The sequence below is a fragment of the Stenella coeruleoalba genome (assembly GCF_951394435.1).
Source record: "Stenella coeruleoalba genome assembly, chromosome: 4".
NCBI classification, from domain to species: domain Eukaryota; kingdom Metazoa; phylum Chordata; class Mammalia; order Artiodactyla; family Delphinidae; genus Stenella; species Stenella coeruleoalba.
This window is the reverse complement of record NC_137149.1, coordinates 70,573,365-70,596,412: the sequence shown is the minus strand read 5'-3', so window position 1 is coordinate 70,596,412 and position 23,048 is coordinate 70,573,365. Positions and strand designations below refer to the sequence as shown.

The 23,048-nt window shown below is 38.5% G+C and overlaps 1 protein-coding gene across 2 annotated transcripts in view; it reads left to right on the top strand.

The window, feature by feature from the left end:
- Positions 1 to 23,048, top strand: part of TXK (TXK tyrosine kinase) — a 93,987-nt gene that overhangs the window by 10,884 nt on the left and 60,055 nt on the right. For both annotated transcript variants that reach the window (XM_079921097.1, XM_079921096.1), the window contains exons 2-6: positions 4,745 to 4,793; positions 5,835 to 5,937; positions 6,645 to 6,850; positions 9,415 to 9,480; positions 14,124 to 14,178. In XM_079921097.1, coding sequence (XP_079777223.1) covers positions 4,745 to 4,793; positions 5,835 to 5,937; positions 6,645 to 6,850; positions 9,415 to 9,480; positions 14,124 to 14,178 — 479 coding nt within the window. The remainder of the gene's footprint in view (positions 1 to 4,744; positions 4,794 to 5,834; positions 5,938 to 6,644; positions 6,851 to 9,414; positions 9,481 to 14,123; positions 14,179 to 23,048) is intronic.

The following is a 23,048-nucleotide window of genomic DNA, read 5'->3' as shown; positions in this document are numbered from 1 at the left end:
ATGGGTTAAGAGAAAGCGGGAGGGAAAGAATTGGAGGCAGCAAATAAAGACTGCTAATTACTATAAATGGGGAGCAAAGCTGATGGAAGAAATAAGATCAAGGGTAATTTGTTGTTTTGTTTTTAAGGGGTGAAGTAGCCGTATACTTCTATGCTATTGGGAAGGATCCAGTAGAGAGGGGGAAAATGGTGATGTAGAAGAGGGAAGGAGTATTTAAAAATTTTTGAATTTAAATACCTCTACATGGGACTTTGACACAGCATTTTGCCACAGTCCATACCATACTCTGCTTGCTTCTCTCACTTGTATAACCTACACTGGACTTCACATTTCTTGGCCTGGATGGATGCATATCTGTACGGGGCTCTAAGGCAACACTGGAATAAATCGGTAAGGATGCAAATTAGAACCACTCCTGCCAAGGTAGACAGAGCCCCCAAGTGCTAACGTACCCTGTTTGGGGGGCGTGTTTTTGGCAATTGGCTCATGCAGAGGCCACCAGATGAAAACTGACAGTCAGAAGCAGTTGAGATCCAAAAGCCTAATAATACACCATGTAGTGAAGGTTTGCGGAACTCTGTTTTGGTCCCTGGAAATCAAATTTGTGTTTCTTGGTGCAGGCTAAGGAAGAAAGTTATTAAATCAGGGGTGAGTGATCTCACAGCAGTGGGAGCAAAAGTGAATCTTTGCCTGGGCTTGGACTGGAATTGTATCTCCAGAGTAGAAATGAGATGTTTACCCCTGGACACCACCAGTGTGTCTGTAGCCCAAACATTGAATAACGGCAGTATCCAAACCGGAGAAAGGCAAGGAACTAATGCATGACTCTAGGTTTTGAAGGTGAAAGGCAAAGGAACCAGTATATATTGATTACTGTGTTGGATATCTTTATTCTTATCCACCCTATTCTACCCTGGAAGGATGACCTGTGGGGATTAAACGTGGAAGCCAGCCTCCATCGTGGCTCAGTGAGCCCGGCCTCTTGGTATTCATTCTTCTCCACCTTGCACTCTATCCTGGAAAAGGAATCTGTAGGGCTGTTCGGCATGCTTCTGAGCTCTCTGGCTTCTGCTTACACTACACCCATGGGGAGCCCTGGAAGGAAGCTGTGGTGAGGTTACCTTGCACTGGCTGTGTCCCTCTACAGCAGATCATTGCTCCTGTAAAATGGTCTCTGCTCTACTTAACTCTCTCACTTTCCTGGGCCTTTTGGACATGGGGATGGTGACAGTTCCACTATTGCTGGACCCAGGCGTCTGCACATTCTTTATCGTTACCTTACCCCCTTCTGCACCTTTGTAATTAGTCTCTTTGTAAATAAACCCTTCTAAAAGTATTCTAATTTAAGTATGTCTTGTTTTATATTATAGGCCTGATTGATACCATAATTGGCATCATAAGTGGCTCTAGGAAACAGAGTCAAAATTGGATCTGGGATTTATTTGGTCATATAGTTAGAGGTCCAGGCATAGCCTTATTGCTGGGAGAAATAACTCAATTTTCCATTACTCCAGTTATCATTGGTGGTAGCCTGGGATGAAGGGCAAAATGTTGGCTATATGGAGCCTCTGAAAGTCCCATTATGAGAATCACAGCACAAACCCTCAGAAACTGGGAGTAATGACTTGACCCTGTGCTGATAACTATTTTTGATTTTTTTTTTTTTTTTTTTTGGCCGCACTGCGTGACACGCGGGATCTTAGTTCCCCAACCAGGGATCAAACCTGTGCCCCCTGCAGTGGAAGTGAGGAGACTTAACCACTGGACCGCCAGGGAAGTCCCCACTATTTTTGATTTGAACAGTAGCTCCTGGCTTCCTTCTGGTGAAGACTGAATGTTCCAACCATGCCATGAAATGCTTATGCGATCCAAACTGAGTGAGCCTGTCATGAGCTGAGTGTTATCTGACTCACTGAACCAAGAAATTGGGCATGTGTAGGAGTAATCCATAATAACATGGAAATGGTATATGTGAAAGTGGGCCCCCGTAGATCCAGAAGGCTCAAGAAACCTTCATGAGCAGGTGACATTCACATAGTACCTGTTCTTTCTGCTTCTCCTTCACCTCACACCCAAGACCTCAAGAGGAATTTCCCATCAGGCCTGATTTACAGATAGATCTGCATCCCAAACCCACATGAGCAGGAAATGAACAGCCATCATGCTACAGCCCTATTCAGAGGTAGCCTGAAAGATGGTGTTGAAATAACATTCTCCTTGAACTTCAAGAAGTACATCAGTTTATTCACTTCATTAGGGACAGTTAGTCTGAGGCATCGATCTACATTGACTCATATGCAACGGCAAAAAAGTTGCCCTGCTAGTTCAGGAACGTGGAAAGAACAAGATTGGGAGGTTGGTGAAAGATCTGGGGAGGAATGTGTTTGAAACTCTTGGAATGGGGACAAAATGAGAAGATGTAACCAGAGGTCTACAAGATGATACATTTTGTGGAGTCAGCCTTTTCTTAGTTTCATTGGTGCTGGTACAGTGGTTCTCTGAATACTCTTACCATGTGTCCCGTAATTCAGAAGCAGCTGGCTTAATAGTACAGAGGAATGGCCTGCTAAAGGCTCAATTGCTATGACACCTGGGAGACAGCATCTTGCAAAGTTGGAGTGGTGTCCTATCATATACAGTAAATGCCTTAAGCCAACAGCAAATGTGGTGTTGTTTCCATATAGCCAGGATGTCTGAGTCTGGGAACTAAGGAGTAGAGATTGGAGTGGCCCCTATCACCACCTAATAACCCACTGGATATTGTTATTCTCTTTCCCTGTGACTTTGGGTTTGGTGAGTTTGGAGATTCTAGTGCCCGAGAGAAGAATCCTTTTGTTAGGGAACATTGGAAGTTGAGATTGCCCTCTAACCATTTTGGGATTCCTTGTATCAGCGAACTGATAGGCACAGGAAAGTGTCAGAGTAGCTGGGATGAATATCCTGATTACCAGGAATTGGTTCATTCTTCACAATGAGTACAATGAGGACTTTGAAACTCAGGGAATTCACTAGCTTCATTTCTTAAAATTCATAATAGTCCTGGTCAGTAGAAAACTGTAACAACCCCATTAAGACAATACCAACTAAGGACCCAAATCCCACAGGAATGAACATTTGGGCAATTCCATTAGATAAAGTACCTCCTTTGGCCAAAGTGTCGGCAGAGGCAAGGGGGCACAAGGAATGAATGGTGACAGAAGGTATCTGTGATCAGCTTAGGACTCAGGACAGCTTAAGAGGTGGGAATTGTAGCAGCTATGTCCTATGTTACTCTTCTTTTCTCCTCGTTTCCTTCTCTACCTGACTTAAGAATCCTAATGGTGGTTAATGTACTAGGTTTCCGGTAGGAATATGATCAAATTGACATCACCTGGCGATAATATGTTAGCTCTATTTCATCCCTGGTTCTGGAGGCATAGAGTGGATGCTGAGGGGTAGATTGCTCGTACCGGGTGTTTTCTGCTTGTACCCCTCTTCCATGTTCCAGGACTTTAGAGAAAATATCTAATTTAATCTCAACAACCCTATAATGATAATAGGTCTTCTTGATTACCCTCTTACTATTGATATATACCTGGCATTGTTCTGCATGCTTTATATGAATTCATTCAATTAATCCTCATAGTAGCCTTACATGCCTAGTGTCCTATTATTCCCATTTTACAGATGAGGAAACTTAAGCACAGAACAGTTAAGTAACTTGCCCAAATCCACAAAGTTGGAGATTAACCTCTGCCCCCTAAGGCTTCTCAAAGCAGGTAGGTATGATTATCTTGTTTTCACAGATAGGAAAATAAAGAGATAGAGAAGTAAAGGGACTTATCCCAGATATAGTCAGCGCCCTCCCCCCTCCCCCCCCCCCCCAGCTAGAATTCATCGTTAGGTCTTTCTAACCTCAAAGGTAATGCTCATGTCTAATGTACTCTGCTGCCTTAACAGTGCTTCATTTTCAGGGGTCAGTATGAGAAAAGTGCAGCTGTGAAATGCAGATTCTATGAACATAAAACAGCTTTTGATAAATTCAAAATTTATGGTTTGAAAAAGGCAAATGGTCTAACTTAAATAAAGATTAAACTTGACAGTAGAAGTGTAAGCATGACCCAGATTTACTAGATAGCTAGTGCTTTCTTTAAATATTCAGTTTATGTTTGGACCTAATCCATAGAAAATTTGAGAGCCAAAAAGGTATAAATGTATTTTGATACATAATATATGAAAATAAAATAAATATGTTAAATTACATTATTATATAATATATTATATTAAATATATTTATATTACTTTATGTAAATATATAAAATATATATTAAAATATTTTTGAAGAAATGCGATGGACCTAATTCAAAATCCCTGCTAACAGATTTCCTAGGAGAACATTGTTTCTGGAATCATATTCTTGTGTATACTTGTCAACTGACATTAGCCCTGATCAAGGTAAAGAGGAATACAGTGGTCATTTATCATTCACAGACTGAGGAAATGCATGAAACCAGACCCAGGAACAAGAGCCTGAGAAGGGAAACCACAGTGGCCGGGGTGCCAGTAACTTCTTTTTGTGTTAGTGACAGTTTTTCATCTTCTACTAGTGAAGAAGGGCACGGTCGAGACTTTGCATATGCTTTGCAATACTTTCTGTCACCCGTACCCTCAGGGATTTCCTCCTTTGGACCAGCACCAGCAGCCTCCTCTATCCAATATCACGGACTCACGGCTTTCTAACAGTTGAGAATGATCTGCTTTTCAGATAATACCGTCCAGTCGATTTTCTGCTGTTGCTGTTCCGTGCAGAAGCGGTAAGTCTTCTTCCGAGGGCAACTTCTCGGAAATTAATTCATTCCTTTTCTCTATTGCCTGTCGAGTCTCCACATCTCTTTGTATCTGCTGTTGCCTCTGCCTGGGAAACCCTACTCCCCATTTTCTTCCTGTTGAATGGCCATTCATTTAAAGCTAGCTGTAGGTCAGGTGTCAGGTCTGTGATGCTTCCTTGATCCTCCTGGATTTAATTGCTCCTTCCATTGTGTTCCCAGAGCACGTGGCTTGGTTCTTTATTTAATACTTATTTCATGTATGCTATTTATATGTCTGTGTTTCACTCTGTAATTTTTACCTTTTAAGGGTAAGAATCCTGTCTTGTTTATTTGAGTATCTCCCCCAAACTATCAGTGCGTTTTACACTTTGGTGCCCAGCAAATGACATATAAGGATAAAATCCAGCGCATCATGATAATAATAAGAGCCAACATTTAATGGGAGTGTTCTATATGTCAGACTGTGCTAAGATGTTTGCATATTTTAGCTCAAGTGACTCTCAAAACCACCCATTTTTTTTTACAATCTCCATTATACAGATGAGGAAATTGAGGCTTAGAGAGGTTACATTGCTTACCCAAGGCCACACTATGAAAATGGTAGACCTGGGATCTGAACTCATGTTCTTATCGCTACACCATGTCTACTTATAACAATAGATACCATCGAATCAGGTGATGCATGTAAAATGATAAACACTGTGCCTGACACAGAGTAAGATCTTCATTATCATGATTATAATTGTACACCCTTAATATGCACCAGACTCTGTATTGGGCACATGAGATGTTTTCTCAATTTTATTTCATAACAACTCTGTACGCTCTTAGCATCTCTAGTTTCCAGATTAAAAAAAATGAAGTTCTGAGAGGTAGTACCTTGTTCAAGGAAGTGGAGTTTGGAAGTCTTCTAAAAAAAAAAACAATAGGAAGGAGATTTTTCTACTAGTTTGTGATAATCTAGTAGATTCATAGATAACTTGAGTACAAATAATCATTTGTAACATGATTATTTTTCAATGTCAGACAAGTGAGGACACAAATAAGCCTTAGCAAAGATGAAGAACTTTCAGAAAAATACACGCAGCGTCGCAGACCATGGTTCAGTGAATTGCCAAGTAAGAAGCAAGTGAGTATCGTTTTGATGGGGGTGAAGGGGTAGAGGACGGTGGCATTTTTAGGGTCTGGGCCTCATGAGGTACCGTTTGCTGCCATGCCCAGAACCTAGTATCATGGTTGGCACATAATGGGTTCTCAGTAAACATTTAGTGAATCGATGTCCTAGAAGAAAGTGAAAGACAGAAACCAACCAACCAACCAACCAACAAAAACAGTTAAAATAGACTACTCTGCTATATTTTGGCAGAACTTGAAATTGGGAAAAAATGTATCCTGGCTACTGCCATTTTGAGGCCAGGATTAATTTTCAGTTCAGTGGCGGAGAATCAGTTTTCTTGGGAAGTGTGTTAAACCCAAACACAAGCTTACAGCACGCGAAAGGAAAGAGCTGTTTTTCTTTTTCCAAGAGAGAAAAATCCTTGAAGTGAAACTATTAAGGAGGAAATAAAATTTTAAGAATTGTGACATGAGAACAATTCAGTGCAATGCTGGCAAGAGAATTGGTGATCTTGAGAATTTACAAAATGATGAGTGTGTTGCTGGATCTGGAAGTTGTTCTATAGTTAGTCATTTCCTACCTTTATCCCACCTGGGCTTCTGCTTTGGTGCAGCTGGCTGGGAGAAGTGAGGGGGCAGGCAAATAGGCTCTATCCCGATTCTTTTTTAGTACAGATCACTAAAACAATAGCACAACGACTCACTCTTTAGTTTTTACAGTCCAACAGGGGCCGAGTGCAGCCATCAAAACGCAAGCCGCTGCCTCCCCTCCCACCCTCTGAGTTTGCTGAAGAGAAGATCCAAGTCAAAGCACTGTATGATTTCCTGCCCAGAGAGCCCTGTGACTTAGCCTTAAAGAGAGCAGAGGAATACCTGATCTTGGAGAAGTGTAATCCTCACTGGTGGAAGGCAAGAGACCGCTTGGGGTAAGACTGATGGCTTAGTCTTTACCAAATCTCTCATCTCTCATTCTCTGAAGACTTCTGAAGCATGACATAGACTCCGTGTAGTGGCTCATTTAATCCAGGTTTATAACTCTTCCTCGTAAATGAAACAGAAGCTGTTCCCACACCTCCCCATCTGTATGAAAGAGCATTATAGCACCGTGATTTCAGGCAGACTCTCCAAACTAGGTACACGTGGCTTTATATCCTGATGCTGCCGCGTACTGTTGTGTGTCCTTGGGCAAGTCACTTACCCTCTCTGTTTCCCTCCCTCCCTCCCTCCTTCCCTCCTTTCCTTCCTTTCTCTCTTCCTTCTCAGTTATAATTGACATATAACATTATATTAGTTTTAAGTATTCAACATAATGATTCAATATTTATATATATTGTCAAATACTCACTACAAGTCTAGTTAACATTCATCACCATACATAGTTACAAGTTTTTTTTCTTGTGACGGGAACTTTTACGAACTTTTATTTATTCTCTTAGCAACTTTCAAGCATGTGATACGGTACTATTAACTGCAGTTACCATTCTATACATTATATCCCCAAGACATATTTATTCTGTAGCGGGAGTTTTATACCTTCTGATCCCCTTCACCCACTTCAGCCCCACCCACCCCTGCTTCTGGCAACCGCCAATCTGTTCTTTCTATCTATGAGCTTGTTTGTTTGTTTCTTCAATTTTTCATTTTTTAAAAGATTTCACAGGTAAGTGAGACCATATAGTATTTGTCTTTGTCTGACTTACTTCACTTAATATAGTGCTCTCCAGGTCCATCTATGTTGCTGTAAAGGAAAAGATGTTCTTCTTTTTATGGCTGAATAATATTCCATTGTAGAGATATATACCACATTTTCTTTATCCACTCATCCGTCAGTGGATACTTAGGTTGTTTCCACGTCTTGGCTATTGTAAATAGCGCTGCAATGAACATGGGGGTGCATATATCTTTTTGAGTTAGTGTTTTCATTTTCTTCAGATAAATACCTAGAAGCAGAATTGCTGGATCATATGGTAGTTCTATTTTTAATGAATTTTTGTTTCTTTAGTTGTAAAATGGGAATGATCGTTCCTACCATACAAGTTCTTATTCTAATTTATGCTTTCTTTGGCAATTTGAATTTTTTTCCTGTTAAGCTCTGAGATAGAAACAGAAACAGTATCTTATTCATTTTCATATTTCTACAATGACTAGTTTTAGAAGTAAACATTGCAATAGTTTCTGAATTAAATTGGAAAGAAAAAAGACCCTGGGATGCAATAAGACTTCTTTGTGTCCGTTGCAATAGATTGCTAATGCCAGACTGGAGTCCTGGGTAGAGAAGAATTCTGAGGAGTAGGTGAGCTTTCTGGGAAAGAATGCTGGCATTGATTTCTGATCCTTGTCAGGATTTGGAGATTGTAAATGTCTAAGCATCAGAAGTACATACATACCTCTTTATTTATATTTTCCTGATGATTTGGCTGTGTTACCAGTTTTTGATTGAGTCTCAACATGTGATGGAGACTTTTCAGTGGGAAAAGAGGTATGATGTCCCAGTGATCACAGTAAGTTAGTAGGTTCAGGGCTGTGTAATTAGCTACTGCTGCAGGTGGCCTATTGGCATGACTCAGACTTAAAGAGAAACAACAGCAATTTTTAACTTCAAAGTTAATAACTGAATATAGTTTTTTTTTTTTTTTGGATTCAAACATGATAAATAGTACCCAAATTCTGCTTTGCCACACCTCCAAACCCAGTCTCTTTCCCAAAAGGAAGCACCATTATTCATTTAGTGAGTACTTGTCCAGATCATTCTCAATGCACTCATTGAAACATATGGTATTGTTTGCAGATATAATTTAGCTAAGTCTGACCATACTTTATGCATTGCTCTGCAACTTGCTTGTATTCCTCAATAAAATGTCTTGGAGATCTTTCCATCATTTTAAATTTCAGATTTCATTGGCGAAGGTATAGGAAAAGAGAAACCCCTCCCCTGCTGATGAGTGTATAAATTGGTACATTTCCCTTCAACAGCAATTTACTGTATCTACTGAAAGATGTACATACTCCGTGACCCAGCAGTCTCCCTGCTTGGTATCTGTCTTAGAGAAGTACTTTTACTTGTACACAAGAAGGCATGTTCAAGTATTTCTTTCCAGCTTTGCTGTAATAGGGGCGTGGCTAAACTAGAATATCTATTCTGTGGAATACTCTGTGGCAATTAAAAAGAATTAAGTCAATATCTTTGTAATTGGTATGCTTTTAATCTAGTCACTATGATGTCCCAGTGATCACGTAAGTACACCTTTTCCTCTTTGCAAAGATTTTTGTCAGAAAACGTCTTAAACTATTCACATTATAAGTCAGAAACTTAGTATTTATCATGCAGAGGTTTTAGTTGAAATGAAAAAACTTTTCTTTCTTCTTTCAACAATTTAAGTAGTCAAATGAATTTGATTTTCCCCTGCATCCTTGAGGTTTTTAAAAGGATTTTTGCCACAATAATGCCACAAATGTGCCAAGCGTTTTGATTTTTGCTTTGTCTTTGTAGGAATGAAGGCTTAATTCCAAGCAACTATGTGACTGAAAACAAACCAACCAACTTAGAAATATACGAGTAAGTGTCCTCCAAAATATGTCCTACGGTTAATCTATGAAAATTATGTACATTTGGGCAGCTTATAAGTATACATAGCGGTTTTGGTCTGTAAGACCAAAGTAAGGAAAAGAAGGTAACACGGTTGGCAGCTTTAGCCTAAGAGGTCTTTGATCCTTCTAACGGTTGATTCAGAAACTTCTTTTTCTTAAAATCACTTTTGTTTTGTACGGCCAATTAAAAAAATTTTTGACAGTGACAATGTGAAACCAAACACTCATCTTGCACTTATTTTAATACATGTCCTAAATGGAAAAGTTATTATTTAAAAAATGGGGACTTCCCTGGTGGTCCAGTGGTTAAGACTCTGCACTTACACTGCAAGGGGCATGGGTTCGATCCCTGGTCAGGGTACTAAGATCCCTCATGCCATGCAGCGTGATCAAAACATTTAAAAAAATTAAAAATGGCATTAATTGTGCATAAATGAAATTAGACTTAATATATAGACACATTACTATATTTAGCTCATGTTTTGAAATCTTTTAGAAATCAATGAAGTTGAGAAGTAGGCTAATGTAGTTTGGAAGAACATTTGGTATGTTACTAGAGTTCTGCTTAGAAATACATTCTTGCTACCCTTATAGATTTAGAAGACGGAAATCTTAGCAGTCACTCTGCAGATCATTCTGCCCCTCATTCTGCAGATCAGAAACTATGGTTGAGATATTAAATTTATTTATTTTTGGCTGCATTGGGTCTTTGTTGCTGCGTGCGGGCTTTCTCCAGTAGTGGCGAGCGGGGGCTACTCTTCGTTGCAGTGCACGGGCTTCTCACTGTGGTGGCTTCTCTTGTTGTGGAGCACGGGCTCTAGGCACGCAGGCTTCAGTAGTTGTGGCTCGCGGGCTCTAGAGAGCAGGCTCACTAGCTGTGGCGCAGGGGCCCAGTTGCTCCGTGGCATGTGAGACCTTCCTGGACCAGGGCTCGAACCCGTCTTGAACTGTGAAATGAACAGGTAAGGCATTTACAGTTTGGTCCACCTTGCCTAGTATTACAGGTGTACTACATTCATAGATACTTCAGTCCTCCAGTCAATTTATTTGTTCAGTCTTTTTTATCGTGCACTTAGGATGTACCAGATGTTAGCTGTTCCAGGCCTTGGAAACACAATACGGAATACACAGAAGCAGTCCCTGCCTTCATGCAACTTACAGCTTCATGGGAAAATAGACATTAAACAACCCCAAATTCACAAATAAATATATCATTTTAAATTGTGGTATTATGAAGGAACAGTATGGGGCACAGGGAGAGGGAAGGGGATATAATTTAAATGAGCGTGTTGGGTGGGGAAGACCTTTCTGAGGAAGTGACTTGAGGGCTAAAGGGGGCAGGAGGGAGTTAGGGGCCGAGGGGGGAAGGAATGCTGTGTCCACATGGGCTTCTGACATTTCAGGGGCACCTTTATTCAGAGAAATATTTATGGCTACTTTGGTTTGAAATTAAATTATCAACATTACAACGTAAAACCCTGGTTTTCAGTAAGCCTTCAGATTTAACTTGTAAGTCTTGATATACTACGCATAAATCTAAAAAGGTTAAGAACAATCACCTTAATTCATACTCAACATACGAAATGTCTTTAAACAATCCATCCTATTTATAAGCTCAGTTAATTAAATTTCTGGAAACATCTAACTTGCATTGATAAACTGAATAAATTCAGTTTTCTTTTTAAGTATTGTACATCACATGCCTGACGGCAAATTTGCAATTGTAATAGCCCTTTGTAAGTCCTTACATGATCCTGGAAGTGTAATAAGTTAAACAAATATATGTGGTAAATCGAGTTCTCTTATCCATATGAATGTCATTTTAAAAATTGGTTCAATTCCCTCAAACTTCAAATAACAAGTTTAAGATTAATTTTAAATCAAAGACAAAAACCTGATATGCCAGATTCTCTTAAAATTATAGATATTTTAAATAGCAAACATTGATTATCTTGAGCTATGGAAATATGAGTCTGATTTATCTAATTGTCTCTACACTGAGTGCTTAACCTTCTCAGGGTTAGAAAGTCACTCAGTGAAGCAGATTAACCTTCTCAGACCTAATAGGGTTTCTAGGGCTAAAACTCAAGACCACAATACTGTTACTTATTGATCAGAAATCTAAGAATGGCACATGGGAGGCTTACATATATATAAGATGGTTGTACTCAACCACAGTTGGACGTACTGTGAGTCCAATCCTGGTGAGTTTGAGCCAGGATTTTTTTTAATATGTCAGTGGAAGGCCCACCACAATCCTGTGTTTTGGGGCTTCTATTGAAATCATTCAATGTTAGTTTTTTTTTTTAATTTTTTAAACATTTATTTACTATTTATTTATGTATTTTTGGCTGCGTTGGGTCTTCGTTGCTGTGCGCGGGCTTTCTCTAGTTGCGGCGAGCCGGGGCTGCTCTTCGTTGCCGTGTGCAGGCCTCTCATTGCGGTGTTTTCTCTTGTTGCGGACCATGGGCTCTAGGTGCGTGGGCTTCAGCAGTTGTGGCTCACAGGCTGTAGAGCACAGGCTCAGTAGTTGTGGCACAGGGGCTTAGTTGCTCCACAGCATGTGGGATCTTCCCAGACCAGCGCTCAAACCCGTGTCCCCTGCATTGGCAGGTGGATTCTTAACCACTGCGCCACCAGGGAAGCCCCTCAATATTAGTTTTATAATCAGTGTTGTCTCAGTAAAGGAGTTACAGCCTTACCTATTTGAAAAAAACAAAACAGAACAAAAACTCTTCTAACTTTTACCAACCGATTTAAAGAGATGAAATTCTGAAATACCATGCTTCCACCTCCTCTAAATTGCATTCATCCTATCTTTTCCTGCCTTACATATATCATTATAATAATGCAGATGGAATTCTGCATTATTTTAAAGGGTCTTAAATTCATCATATACTTCTATCTGGCTCTTTTGTTACTACTTTGAAGTCATTCTAAGTATGACTTCCACGTGGATGGATTTTTAATTTATATTTAGTCAAAATTAATATATTTATTTTATTTATCACTATAATAAATAAGTACAAAGCAACAAAATTAACACCAACACAATAGCAGGTAAAAAACACTATTTAGAAAAAAATCAATTTATGTTAATCTCTCCCCTTTCGAGTACATTATGCAGTCTTGGCTTTTTACAGCTTCAGTTATTTCAGTGAGCTATAATCATCATTCTCCTTTTAGCACCCATATTTCAGAACTTAGCCAGTGGGGGGCCCCATTAAACTGGTTCCCTGTGTCTTTAACTCTGTCTCATTTATTTTGAAAGAATTTCTTCTTTCTACAGCAAGAGGTCTCAGACTCATCTTGAAATTCCTTTCCACAATATGAATAGTCATTAAAAAGTACTGAATGATATGCACAGTTTAACATCACAGTTACTCTTGTTTCCACTAGCAGTAAGTAGTCATATAGTCATATTACTTTGATTAGAATCATCTGTAATCATCCCCTATTCTCTGTGGTTCATCTTTTTAAAAGACTGTTTTCAATTTGAGGGCATTAGTATTTAAAGAACCTGACCATTCTAATTTAGTGGCAACTTTCTACTATTGAAGGTTAGGGGAAGTCCACATGATGAGATAGGTTCCATCCTCCAAGGCAGGTCTGAGTTTCAATCAGCCACCTTTGCGCTCCCCCCACTTGACTTACTGCATGGTTATATATGCACTCTTCCTTCCACTGTCCACAAAAATATTATTTCTGGTAAAATTAGATTAACTCCTTTTTAAAATCTTGTTTTGAAATGAAAGCTTTTCCATTTTTCTGTCTCTCGCCTTTGTTCTACCGTTTCCTCTCTCTTTCCTGTACCACATTTGCCTACTGATTGTGTTGTTATACCAAACCATATGTTTAAATTACAGTGTTACTTAATTACGATCACTGTGTGTAGCTCTGGTATTTTAAAGTCATTTAATGATGGCTTCATGCAGAGATAACAGCAAGGTCGGAGGCAGAAAAGGGCTTCGTGAGTTTGAGCCAGGAAAGATTCCCAATGTGGCCCAAGCTTAGTAAGCGAGGGGAAAAAGAGGACCACCATGAGGCCCGTGAGGGATTGGGGCAGGGTGATTTGTATATTGGTTGTTTACGCTATCAAACCACTGACTTTACCACAAGGTAACAAACTCAGGAGAGTCAGATAAGTTGGTGTGAGTTTTAAGTTCAGAAAGATAACATAACACATATATAAGCATGTAAACAAGATGTTCCTGAGGGGAAAGAAATGGTTATTTTTTAGTTTGTTTAACCAAAGCTCTGTAAGGTGTTTATTGAAGATGATGACTTCCTAACCACGTACCTTTTATGGAATTTTCAGGAGGTTATATCATTCAAAATTATATACTAAGTGTGTGTTAGAAAGTTGAATGGAGATGTGATAGAATAAGTGAGATCTTGGCTTGCAATCAATAAAACTGTATTAAACTAACGGACACATTACAGTACGTTATTGTTTATCTGAGTTAAAAATCACTCCGTTTTCTAAAATCAGTTCTGGAGAAAGTTTTTAAAAATGAAGGAAATGGAGCAGCTTGGGGTTTTTTGTTTTTTTTTTTTTTCTGGAAAGAAATGAAACATAACATTTAAAAATTATTTTTATTACTTTTACAGGTGGTACCATAGAAATATCACCAGAAATCAGACAGAACGTCTTTTGAGACAAGAGGTAATTCAATTTATTTGTGAATAAATTTGTGAATATTTTCAAAATTTCTGAGAGAGGCACATTATAAAGACTTTACCCAACTAAAGAGTTGTATTACTCACTGGTTTTGTTTTTTTAGTTTTAAAATATTGTTACAGCTTCATCTCTACTATACATTTTTTAAGTCGTAAACTAGATATCTTTGTATCAAATCATGTTTTTCATTGATTTTCACCATAATTTCAGAAATGTCTTTCTCCTGAAATGATTCCGACTCTAACATACTAAAACTCCTTCATTCACTCTGAAGTGCATTCTGCCAGAAGGGTCTCTGTTTGGATTGCCTGTGTACCTTTGCATCAATGACAATCCAATATATAGTCTGCCCTCCTGAGCTTAGCTTAGACTCATGAAAAACACAGATATAGAAAAATACACGGGGCTGCACTTTCGTTCTTGGGAACAAAAGGAAGAGTGGAGTAGCCAAAATATCAAACTCAGATCAAAACTGCTCATCTAGGTCAAAACAAAACAAAACTGTGTATAGTTTAAATTTCCAACTGACGGTAAATATCAACTGTGGGTAAATGTACAGTCAGAACTAGAAAGTAAGTGAGAAGTATTTGTGTCATTATGACCTGGTGTCGGATGTTGAGGAAATCTAGAAATATGAGCGAGAATCAGGTCTGTATCTCAAAACTCAGTGCCAGTAATGGCTTAGGACACGGGGATGGTCCAGTTAGTAGCTGGGGGACAGGCTGAGCACGAGGGACACAGACCAGCCTCAGGTGGTGGTGGGGACAGAGGCTGGAGGTCTGGCCTGGCCTCACTGGCCGCGAGGAAATGGAGCATGGCAGCAAATGCAATATCTGCCTGGCATGGTGACATTATACATTAGTGGGTGCAGAATGGACAAAGAAGGTGTGATGACAGGCAGGCAGAAGTGGAGAAGGGAAGTCGAAAAGTAGGTCCACAGTAAGCAAGCTGGTCACAGGTAATATGGCCTGAATCTCTGGGCTGGGCAGGTCCTACGTGAGGTCCTACATCTGAGAGGAAACCAGAATGGGGCAAGTGTCTGACCTCCCTACAAAGGCTAGAATGGGGAATTTGGTAGCAAACCTTCCCATACCCACAACCCAGATATCGTAAATATCAATAGTAACATTGGGTCCTAACATTCTTTAACAAAATAAGACATTACAGATACAGTTAAAGCCCACCCCCTCCCTCATCTTTCTGGTCCTGACTCACTCGGCAGAGGCAACCACAGTAGAAGGGTGTGTTCCCATTTTGTCCATGTGTTTAATTTTTTTTTTTTTTTTGCGGTACGCGGCCTCTCACTGTTGTGGCCTCTCCCGTTGCGGAGCACAGGCTCCGGACGCGCAGGCTCAGCGGCCATGGCTCACGGGCCCAGCCGCTCCGTGGCATGTGGGATCTTCCCGGACCGGGGCACGAACCCATGTCCCCTGCATCAGCAGGCAGACTCTCAACCACTGCGCCACCAGGGAAGCCCTAAATGTTTTAAAGATGTGCTTTTCACATTTAGATCTTTAATCTGTCTGAAGAGTGTGTATGATTTTTTTTTTTTTTTTTTTCCTTCGGTGCGCGGGCCTCTCACTGTTGTGGCCACTCCCGTTGCGGAGCACAGGCTCCGCACGTGCAGGCTCAGCGGCCATGGCTCACGGGCCCAGCCGCTCCGTGGCATGTGGGATCTTCCCGGACCGGGGCACGAACCCGTGTCCCCTGCATCGGCAGGCGGACTCTCAACCACTGTGCCACCAGGGAAGTCCTGTGTATGATATTTTAAATATATACATATTTTTCCTCTATATCTTAAAATATTTTTTGTAATTTACATATTTTCTAATTTTTATTTTTTAAAATATGCCTGGTTTACATCCTATTTGGTTATGAGGCATTTAAAATATATTGCTTGTTTGGGTTTCCTAATATTTTATTTAGCATTTGTCCTGTCAAGTTCAAAGTTAGCCTGGCTTCTAATTTTCTGTCCTCTTTGTCTGGTTTTAGCATAAAAGTTATACTAGCATCATAAAATGAGTTGGCATGTGGGGTTTTTATCTCTTTTTCCAATCTCTGGAATTGTTATATTAGATAGAAGTTATTTGTTTCTTGAAGGTTAGATATATCTTTTGTAAAATAGTCTGGCAAGCTGCATTTTCAAACAGATAGATATTTGATTACAATTAATTTCCTTTTCTGTTTGTGTTTTTTTTTTTTTTGTTTTCTGTTTTTTTTTGCGGTACGCGGGTCTCTCACCGCTGTGGCCTCTCCTGTTGCGGAGCACAGGCTCCGGACGCGCAGGCCCAGCGGCCATGGCCCACGGGCCCAGCCGCTCTGCGGCACATGGGATCCTCCCGGACTGGGGCACGAACCCGCATCCCCTGCATCGGCAGGCGGACCCTCAACCACTGCGCCACCAGGGAAGCCCCTGTTTGCGTTTTTTGGGGGGATTTAATTTATATTTACCTAAGGAATTGCCTATTTTATATTTATTTTCAAATTTATTGCATAAATTATTTATGGAAGTATCTTATAATTTTATTAATTTCATATTTCAATAGTCAAAAAATATTTACCTAAGGAATTGCCTATTTTATATTTATTTTCAAATTTATTGCATAAATTATTTATGGAAGTATCTTATAATTTTATTAATTTCATATTTCAATAGTCAAAAAATTTTTATACTTCAAAAATCAAAAGGAAGGACTTTGAATTTTCTTTCATCCTTGTCTCCAACCCATCAATTTCCCTCCAAACTACTATTATTAGTTTGTTTTGTGTCCTTTCACAGATATTTACTATATATGCAAGCAAGTACAATATATCAATATTTTCTTGTGTTATTTTTATGCAAATGGTAACATAATTATTATACTTTTCTGTACGTTACTTTTTTTCACTTAATATTTTAGGAATCTTTCCACATCAGTATGTAAAGTGTCCTCATTCATTTTACACCTGCATAGTATTTCTTAGCATGAATGTGTCACAATTTATTTTTTTAATTAATTAATTAATTAATTATTTTTTGGCTGCGTTGGGTCTTCGTTGCGGTGCGCGGGCTTCTCATTGCAGTGGCTTCTCTTGTTGCGGAGCACGGGCTCTCGGTGTGCGGGCTTCAACAGTTGTGGCTCGCGAGCTCTAGAGCCTACGCTCAGCAGTCGTGGCACTCAGGCTTAGTTACTCCGCGGCATGTGCGATCTTCCCAGACCAGGGCTCGAACCCGTGTCCCCTGCATTGGCAGGTGGATTCTTAACCACTGCGCCACCAGGGAAGTCCCTGTCACAATTTATTTAACCGATCCTTCATCATAGAAATTTAAGTAGTATATACTTCTTTACTATTAAAACAGTCCTGCCGTAGGTAACCAACACGTTTGTCTTCTTTCCATTTATGTGAGAATATTTGTAGGATAAATCACCAAAGGAGGAAATTCTGGGTCAAAGAGAATGCACATTTCCAATTTTGTTAGATATCACAATGCCCTCTATAAGAGTTGTATCAATTTATATATCTGTCTTACATTTAGACATGTAAGAGAGTGCTTATTTTCCCACAGCATCTTCAGCAAGCGTTTTAATTAAACATTTGGAACTTTGCTCTCTGACATCTCATCTCAGTGTGATTTAATTTGCTTTTCTCTTATTCTGGGAATGTTAAGTAGTTTTTTCTATATTAAAGTCTATATATTTGTATTTCCTTTTCTGTAGCTGTCCATATCCTTTGCAAGATTTTCTGTGGGTTTTTTTGATGCTTCCCTCACAATTTGTAGGACCTAGGTAGCTATACTGAGGAAATTAGCTCTTTGTGATATGTGGCAATATTTTCTCCAATTTTTGCTTTGTGTTTTTTTTCTTGCCATGAATAGTATTTGAATTTTTAAGACAAATTTTTGTAAGACTTCAGGGTTTGTGTCAGGTTAGAATTGCCTTGTCCACTCCAAGGTTATAAAAAAAAATTCCCATGTTTCTTGACTACTTTAGTGACTTTATTTTTTATGTATACATGTTTGATCCATTTATAATTTTTCCTGCTATCATGAGGTTTGGATCCAAGTTAATTTTTTTCTTTACCAAGTGTCCTTCTTGTCTGTATTGATTTGAGATGCCACTTTCATCATAAACACAAAAAACTGTGTCTGGACTTACTGCATGGTTTCATTGATCAGCCTGTCTATTCATGTTCTGCCATTATAATGTTTTAACCACTGAAGCTTTCTCTGGTGTGGCTAGCCTCCTTTCTTCTTTTTTAGAAACATTCTGGAGACACATATTTTGTCCATATGAACTTCAGAATTACTTTGCCTCATTTAAAAAACTTTCCTGTTGGTTGCATTAAATTTACAGATTAATTTAGAGAAAATTGTTCATGCATTACAGATCAGTGGGGTTTAGGGACCAATTTGTTCCAGGACCCATATATTAATTACTCATATAGAAAAAATTAAAATTAGATCCCTACATCAAGCAAAAACAGATCTTAGATGGAGTTAAGACCTAATAAGAAAAAGCAAATACTTTTGTATTTTTCAGGAGCATTTTAAGGTTTTCTTCATTTAGCCCTTGCACGTGGATTTTTAAGTTTATTTTAAGGTATTTTGTCTTCTTGTTGCTATTATAAATGGGCTTATCTTGTTATTTTTTACTTTTGAAAGCTCTTGATTTCTGTGAATTAGTTTGTAACTGATGACTTAGATGAATTCAAAAAATTTTTCAGGCAGTTCTCTTGGGTTTCAGGTATGTAATCTTATCAGCAACAAACAGTGATTATTTCAACCCTCTTTTATAATTTTAAATCAGTGTTGCTAATTTCTGCCTCATTTAATTGCACTGGCTAGTATCTCAGAACAAAATTAAGTACCAGGGCTGACAGTGAGTATTTCTTTTTTCCTGGTTTTAGTTAGAATGATTTCTACATAAAACATGATGCTGGACTTGGGACTAAAGTAAATAAGGGCTATTGTGTTAAAGAAGTACACATATATTACCATTTTATAAAAAATAAGAAAATCCTGATAATATAAGTTGAAATTGTCAAATGCTTCTTCAACATCTATGGAGTTGTTGGATGAGATTTTTCTCCTCAGATCTATTAAATGATGAATCATATTAATAAAATCTCTAATATTAAATTACTCTTGCATTCTTGTATGCATTCTTGTATGTAATCCCTCTTGGTCATGGTGTATTATTCTTTTATTGTGCTACTGGATTCAGTTTGTTAACATTTAGTTAGGATTTTTTTTTTTTTTTTGCGGTACGCGGGCCTCTCACTGTTGTGGCCTCTCCCGTTGCGGAGCACAGGCTCCGGATGCGCAGGCCCAGCGGCCATGGCTCACGGGCCCAGCCCCTCTGCGGCATGTGGGATCCTCCCGGACCGGGGCACGAACCCGAGTCCCCTGCATCGGCAGGTGGACTCTCAACCACTGTGCTACCAGGGTAGCCCCTAGTTAGGATTTTTGCATTGATATAAGTGAAGACTGGTTAGTTGTTTTCCCTTTTGTACACAATCTTTGCTGTGTTGTTGGTATGGATGTTAAACCACTTTGTATAATTTAGAAGTTTTTCTTTCATATGCTCTGGAATTATTTAATTGATCTATCATTTCTTTAAGATTTAGTAACATCACAATGTGTAACTATGGTGCTTTTTAATGTCGTAGCTCTTTTAAAACCTTATCCGTGTTTCAATTCAATTGGTCCAGTAAGATTTCTAGCTTTTCTGGAATCAATTTTGATAAATTTTATGTTTTGCTAGCTAATTACCCATTTTATTCAAGTTTTCAAATGTACTTTATAGAGTCAAGAAGATTCTTTAATTTTTTTCTAGATGCTTGTGACTTATTTTTTAATAGATTCACCCCATTATTTATTGATTAGGTTAAGTAGTAGTTTATCTATTTTATTTTTTTTCCCTAGGCAACCAGACTTTGAATTTAATTACTTGCTGTATTATATTTTTGTTTTTATAATTTATTATTTTCTGCTTTTGTCTTTATTTTTTTTATAATAATGCAATTGATAAGGAAATTTAGTTATTTCTGAGATATACATTTTAAAGTAATAACTAGAATTATGACTTATATCGTTATGTCAGAACATATAAGATTTTTAGAAATTTCATGTAATGTCTGAAACATTTATATTAACATATTTCCATACAAATAACCCAAAGAAAGATTAGTATTAGTTGTTTTTTTTTTTTTTTTTTGTATTGCAGGTTCTTATCAGTCATCAATTTTATACACAGCAGTGTATACATGTCAATCCCAATCGCCCAATTCAGCACACCACCACTCCCACCCCACTGTGGTTTTCCCCTCTTGGTGTCCATACGTTTGTTCTCTACATCTGTGTCTCAACTTCTTCCCTGCAAACTGGTTCATCTGTACCATTTTTCTAGGTTCCACATACATGCGTTAATATATGATATTTGTTTTTCTCTTTCTGACTTACTTCATTCTATATGACAGTCTCTAGATCTTTTCTTCTACTTTACTTGGGTTTATTTTATAATTCTTAACCTAACTTCTTGAGTTGGATCTGTTTATTTTGTATTCCTTTCATTTATTGATATAAATAATGAGACTGTGAATTTATTTCTGAGTATTGCCTGACCGATATAACAGAGGTCCTGATATGTAGTGTTTCCTTATTAATTTCTAGATTTTTTCATTTGAATTTGAATTTCCTTTCTTAATTGAAATATGGTTGACACACAATATTGTATTAGTTTCAGGTGTACTGCATAGTGATATGATATTTGCATACATTATGAAATGATCACTGTTAAGTCACCATCTGTCCCTTTACAAAGTTATTACAGTATTATTGACCGTATTTCTTATGTTGTATATTACATCCCTGTGGCTTATTTATTTATAACTGGAGGTTTGTAATGCAGTCCCCTTCACCTATTTCCTGCCCCCTCCCAACCCCCTCCCATCTGGCAACCACCCTTTTGTTCTCTGTATCTGAGTCTGTTTTTCTTTTGTTGGCTTGTTTGCTTTGCTTTTTAGATTCCACATATAGGTGACATCATATGGTATTTGTCCTTCTCTGTCTGGCTTATTTCACTTAGCATAACACCCTCTAGGTCCACCCATGTCACAAATCGCAAGATCTCGTTCTTTTTTTATGGCTAAGTAATATTCCATTGTATATATATGTACCACATCTTCTTTATCCATTCGTCTGTTGATGGACACTTAGGTTGCTTCCATATCTTGGCTATTGCAAATAGTGCTGCTATGAACATTGGGGTGCATATATCCTTTCAAACTAGTGCTTTCGTTTTCTTTAGGTAAATATCCAGAAGTAGAATTGCTGAATCATATGGTAGTTCTATTTTAAATTTTTTGAGGAATCTACATACTATTTTCCATAGTGGTTGCACCAATTTATAATTCCGCCAATAGTACACAAGTGTTCTCTTTTCTCCACATCCTTGCCAACACTTGTTATTTGTTGTCTTTTTGATGACAGCCATTCTTACAGGTGTGAGGTGATATCTCATTGTGGTTTTGATTTGCATTTTCCTGATGATTAGTGATGTTGAGCATCTTTTCATGGGTCTGTTGTATATCTTCTGTGGAAAAATGTCTATTCAGGTCCTCTGCCCATTTTTAAATAGAATTGTTCGTTTTTTGATGTTGAGTTGTATGAGTTCTTTGTGTATTTTAGACACTAACCCCTCTTCAGATATATCTTTTGTAAACATCTACTCCCATTCAGTAGGCTGCCTTTTCATTTTGTTGATAGTTTCCTTCACTGTGCAGAAGCTTTGTAGTTTAATGTAGTCCTATTTGTTTATTTTTGCTTTTGTTCCCCTTGCCCGAGGAGACAAATCCAAAAAAATGTTGTTAAGACCGATGTCAGAGAGCATACTGCCTGTGTTTTCTTCTAGGACTTTTATGGTTTCAGGTCTTACATTTAAGTCTTTAATCCATTTTGAGTTTATTCTGGTATATGGTGTGAGAAAGTAACCCAGTTTGATTCTTTTGCATGTAGCTGTCCAGTTTTCCCATTGCAATTTATTGAAAAGGCTGTCTTTTTCCCATTGTATATTCTTGTCTTTTTTTGTCACAGACTATTTGACCATATAAGCGTGGGTTTATTTCTGGGCTCTCTATTCTTTTCTATTGGTTAAAAAATTTGACCAGAAAATGAGGCTTGTTTCTTGGTAAGCGTCTGGAAAGAGAAGGAGAAGATGTATTATGTTCATCTTGAGGAGTCGCATCATGCTGTTTGGATTGTGCAGTTCTCAAGCAACCCACTAGCACTTGATAAGTGTAAGCTTTCACAGGTCTGCCAAGATTCTGAGATATTTTCCTCTTCATGAGTGTAAGCACACTTAATAAGGGGAAAACTTTTTTTACGGTATCAAACTAAACCAAACAGTCAACTTTAAGCTTATTTGAAAGCAATTTTCAGCTTTAGTGGAGTTTCCCAAAGAATGTCCATGGGGCTCCAATTGATAATGTACCATCAAACTTACTATAATATTCTTCCCTCCTGCCATTTCTCCTTCTGCCTCTCCTGTACCCCTAGAGCAAGCAGAATGGCTGTCCTCGCTCTTCTCTCCAGACTCTCCCAAGTCTATTCTCCTTCCAACCATATCATGAGCTCTGGTCTCTCTTTCCATTCCTCATCTTCCCAGATGTATTCCTCTCTGCCTCCTTCACCCCCACTTACCATGTTGTTTCTTTTCCTCTAAAGAACAATCCTGTCAGTCTGTCTCAGAGTTCTTCTTATTCATCAGCTATTTTTATCTATTATCTTGATCAGTAGAAGAAAAATAACTAAATGGTGGGGCACAAGGCTGTCAAATGCAGAATTCTTAGAAAAATCAGGAGCAAAGTTTTAAAAT